We start from the raw sequence: 4669 nt of genomic DNA, 5'->3' as shown, positions 1-4669 counted from the left end.
TCAAACATGGCAATTGTTAGACCAGGTGTGGATCAGTGAAAGTATAACTCAAGGATTCTAGGAGTGGCTTACCTGGATATTTAGATTGAGTACTTCTGAACAGTGCAAGATCTTTTGTTGTGGCTTGTGGTTTATTTGGAGCTCAAGGAATAAATTCATACATGAACAGAAAACAGAGACAGGAAGGGAGTTATCTCTCAAAGTTTGAAAGTACATAGCTGAACTTGAAGGGTTGAGGATGAGGGAAAGTACCTTAAACACAAGTAGTTGTCACAAGCATCGAGAAGGTTACATTAGAGTGACGATCCAGTTTGATGCAGCCTTTGATAACAGGAACTTTAAGTCGGCATTTGGTCTTGTGGTTTGGGGCGAAAGAAGAAGACTCATGGCGAAGAAGACTGTTCTACACAGGAATGTTCAGTCACCATTTGCTGCTGAAGCCCTGGCAGGTTTACAGGCGATACAACTAGGATGTGAAATGGATTGTCCCTTAGTGACGGTTATAGGGGACTCTCGAACAATCATCAAGAAGTGCCAAGAAATGAAGAGAGATAAATCAGTCACAAGAGCGATTATTAACGACATTCAGAGTAAGATGACTAGATTTGAAGCCTTAGATTCCAATTTATACACAGAACAGAGAATATTTTTGCTCATAAGATTGCAGAAGAAGCGCTAAAGAAGGAGGAAGAAACATACCTGATTAAAGGGAGAGGCGGTTCTCCGAAAGGGTGGTGGAGAAAAGATCCAGATTGAAGAGCCTAATGGAAGAAGGAAATGATGTGGGTAGCAGGAAATGCAGATATGAAACGGCTACCAAAATGAACAGATGGGACAGACGATGGGACAAGACTATGGAAATGGAGTCTAGTTGTTATTGTGTCGATTAGCATTAATGAGTTAGGTTTTCTTTTTTGCAGTAATTAGTTTTTGGCGTTTTTTCCAAAGTTGATTTTAAATTCGTATTTGATTTTTATAGTTAGCGGGCTGAAGATGTGTTTTCAGTCTGATAAGTCTAAGCCCAGATTGTGACCCAATGTGGGTTTTTCTTCAATTAATAAAAGCTAATCGACTTTCTTCAAAAAAAATTTAAAATTTTAATATTGAAAAAAATGTAGAACTTTGGGTAATGGGGTAAACAAGTACAATTTAAAATTTTTTTAATACATTATTTTAGTTACTGTTGTTTTCTACTTTAATCCTTAATATTTTTTTACCTCGATCAATACTTAAAAAATAATATTTATTGAGTGGTCTAAATGAAAAAAGACCTAGAAATTGAGTGACCAAAATAAAAATATAACATGATGTGGCATATACAATTAACTGTCATTAGAGATTTAACGCTACGTGATTAAATTGAAAATGCCTTAAAATTTGAGTAACAAAATTGCAAGAATTTCATCTTAAATAACTAAAATAAAACATCCAAAAATTGAGTTACTAACTAAATAATATACCTTATAAATAAATATATTTTCATCCATATCCAAGATAACATCTTTTCACTAAAACTATTAACATTAGAAAACTCAAATATTTACTTTGGAATTTGGATCATAGCCTACTATTTTTAAAGAAAATAATGTTTGTTTAATAAATATCTAATTATGGATATAGAGGTATTACATTTTTTTTTTGAAACTAAAATTCAGATTGGGCTTTATTGAAGAAACTTAATAAGTACAATGTATAAAAATAAAGAAGCAAACAAAAAATAAACGAGCCCAGCTATAGAACTTGACCCAAAAACAACAGTAACGTGAAAACAGAAACCAAGTGCAAAAATCAGAAAAATGCCTAAAAATAAGATTCTAGCTTGTGAAAAAATCAAAAAAACAAAAAAACAATCAGATCTCTTTAGAAGCTTATTAATTACGCCTTTTACTTGTCCAATCAGAAATGAACGGTTGCCGTCTTGCCCCCTAATCTGACATTTCTTCCTCAAGACTCTTCCATATTCCCAAGAGGAGTGTTTGCCATCAAATCTATGGGTATCCCGCTTCAAAACTCCCCTTTTTCACTTACTTCCTTCTATTTTCAATCTGTTTCTCTCACTCTATCCCTCTCCGCTTACTTCTCTGCCGAATCTGGAACGCTTCCTACCAGGTAAACTTCTTCATTATTCTTCAGCATTTCATTTGCTAAATAATGCGCTAAACTGTTTGCTAATCGTGGGATGTTTTCAAATATGCACTCCTTAAACTTTAACAAAAGCTGATGAGTATCATGAATATAAGCACCTACCAAGGACTTATCTGGTCTTTTCTCTCTGCACTTTTTTATTATTGACAAGGAATCTCCCTCAATAATGATTTTTCACCATTGTATGTCAATACCTATCTGGGTCGCTACCCGACACGCAAGTGCCTGAGTAGCGAAGGCAGAAACAACTCGTTGCTGGATCACCGAACACGATAAGAGAACACCTCCTTCACTATTTCTTGCCACAACTATTGTTACCGATTGACAAGTTCTCGCTTCATATGCTGCATCAAAATTAATTTTCACAACCTGTTCAGGTGGGCGCCTTCATTTACAAGTAGCAAAAGAGTTTTTTGGGTTTCTTTTATCATTCTCGTCTATTTCTGATATATAGCTGTCGACAAAACTTACTATTTCTTTTCTAGATTTGCTAGCCTTCTTATGCACTCTAGCGTTCCTGTCTCCCCAAATGGCCCATAATACACAGCAAAAAAGTCTACACTGAGATAGCGAACTTTGCGAAAAGACCCAGGTTAGCCATTGTATAAACCCCAAATGGGTATCTTATATATAAAATTGGCCTGATAGCTCTCTCCAAACTGAAATTGAAACAGGGCATGCACGAAAAAGATGGTCTATATTCTCTGATCCACTTCCACACTGAGGGCATATAGATGTGTTCGTTAACTTTCTTTGTAACATGTTAACTCGTGTAGGTAGATAGTTCCACGATATTTTTCAGACTATAATTTTTACTTTAGAAGGTAGATTGAGTAGCTATAGTTTTTTTAAAGAATTCTTTACAATCGGCCTGTAAAGCGTAAGCTGTAGGATCTCCTTCGATGCTTTGTAATAGTTTATAGGCGCTGCGTACTGTGGCCCGACGCCTCACCACTCCAAACTCGAAAATCATCGTTGGGACCCTCTGCCAATGGGATACGGAGAATCTTCTCAGCTACTTCCTCCGAAAAGGTTGACTCTATCAGCTCTTTCTTCCATATTCTGCTGCTTGGTTCAATTAACTCAGCAACTTTAAAACCGTTCAAATTATTAATTAGAGACGACAATCTGGTATTTTTTCACCTGGAATCCAAAATTCATTAAGAGCGGAAATGTCCATACCCCTACCTACATTCCAACATAATCCCTCTTCTAAAATGCCTCTTGTAGCCCAAATACTCTACCATGTATACGAACTGTTATTCCCCAGCCGCGAATCTAAAAAACTCATATTTGGAAAATATTTGGCTTTTAAAACTTTCGCAACTAAAGAATTTGGATTATTTAAAATTCGCCACCCTTTCTTAGCTAGAAGTGCTACATTAAATTGAGCCATGCTCTTAAAACCCAAACCACCCTCGTCCTTAGACCGACACATATACTTCCACTGACACCAATGAATCCCTCATTTCCCATATCCCTTTTGCCACCAAAATTTCACAAATGTTCTTTCTAGTCCTCGACAAAAAGAGTTTGGTAAAAGGAAACAAGACATAGCATAGATTGGAATAGCCTGAAGCACCGACTTTATAAAGACTTCCTTACCTCCTTGTGATAATAATCTGGTACTCCACCCTTCAATTCGAGTATAAACCTTCTCTTTGAGATACTGAAAAGACTCCTTCTTCCGTCTGTCGACCACATTAGGAAGACCTAAATACTTTTCCAGGTTTGTTGAGCTTCGAACCCTTAATATTTTCGAGACTACTATCTTCTGTTCTTCTGTAGTGTTCAAGCTGTAGAAGATTGTTGATTTATCAAAATTAACACATTGGCCTGAACACTTTTCATACTCCTTCAAAATTCCTTTTAACACCATTGATCCGCTACCTGATGCTTCGCCGAATAAAAAACAATCATCTGCAAAGAGTAAATGTGAAATTTTTGGGCCTCTTCTACTAGTCTTTACTCCTCTTAGTAGCCCCTCCTTCATTGCCAGTCGTATCAAAGATGATAGTCCCTCACAACAAAGTAGAAAAAAAAAAGGACTTAAAGGATCGCATTGCCGCAAACCCTTAGTCGATTGAAAAAGTCTTCCCCTCCCTCTATTTGTATTAACTGCATAAGTCGTCGTGGTAATGTATTTCATAATTAGCTCCACCCATTCTTTTGCAAAACCCATTCGTAGCATAACTTCCTTAAGAAAACCCCATTCAACCCTATCATAAGCTTTGCTCATATCCAGCTTCACAACCATGTATCATTTTTTCCTTGTACGCTTTTGTCGAAAAGTATGTAGAATTTCATAAGCTAAAAGCACATTATCAGAAATTAATCTCCCTGGGATAAAAGCACTTTGGGCCATATCAATGTATCTTCCAAAAACTACTTCAAGCTGATTTGCAATTATCTTCACCACAACATTGTAGAGAACTGAACATAAACTAACTGGTCTAAAATTAGCTAGCCTTGTTGGATTAGAGGTTTTTGGGATCAACACAATATCCGTTTGGTTGAAAGAGCC

At 36.4% G+C, this 4669-nt stretch overlaps 1 protein-coding gene across 1 annotated transcript; it reads right to left on the bottom strand.

The window, feature by feature from the left end:
* Nucleotides 1-2073: 2073 nt before the first annotated feature.
* LOC108487782 (uncharacterized) lies at nucleotides 2074-4402 on the bottom strand. The gene is made up of 4 exons (XM_017792140.1): nucleotides 3751-4402; nucleotides 3108-3235; nucleotides 2371-2514; nucleotides 2074-2217 (listed from the first exon to the last, which is right to left on the bottom strand). The coding sequence occupies exons 1-4, from the start codon at nucleotides 4400-4402 to the stop codon at nucleotides 2074-2076; spliced, it is 1068 nt and encodes a 355-aa protein (XP_017647629.1).
* Nucleotides 4403-4669: the final 267 nt, after the last annotated feature.

The sequence above is a fragment of the Gossypium arboreum genome, chromosome 10 (genome assembly GCF_025698485.1).
Source record: "Gossypium arboreum isolate Shixiya-1 chromosome 10, ASM2569848v2, whole genome shotgun sequence".
In the NCBI taxonomy this organism is placed as follows: Eukaryota; Viridiplantae; Streptophyta; class Magnoliopsida; order Malvales; family Malvaceae; genus Gossypium; species Gossypium arboreum.
This window is presented reverse-complemented; position numbering and strand designations above follow the sequence as displayed.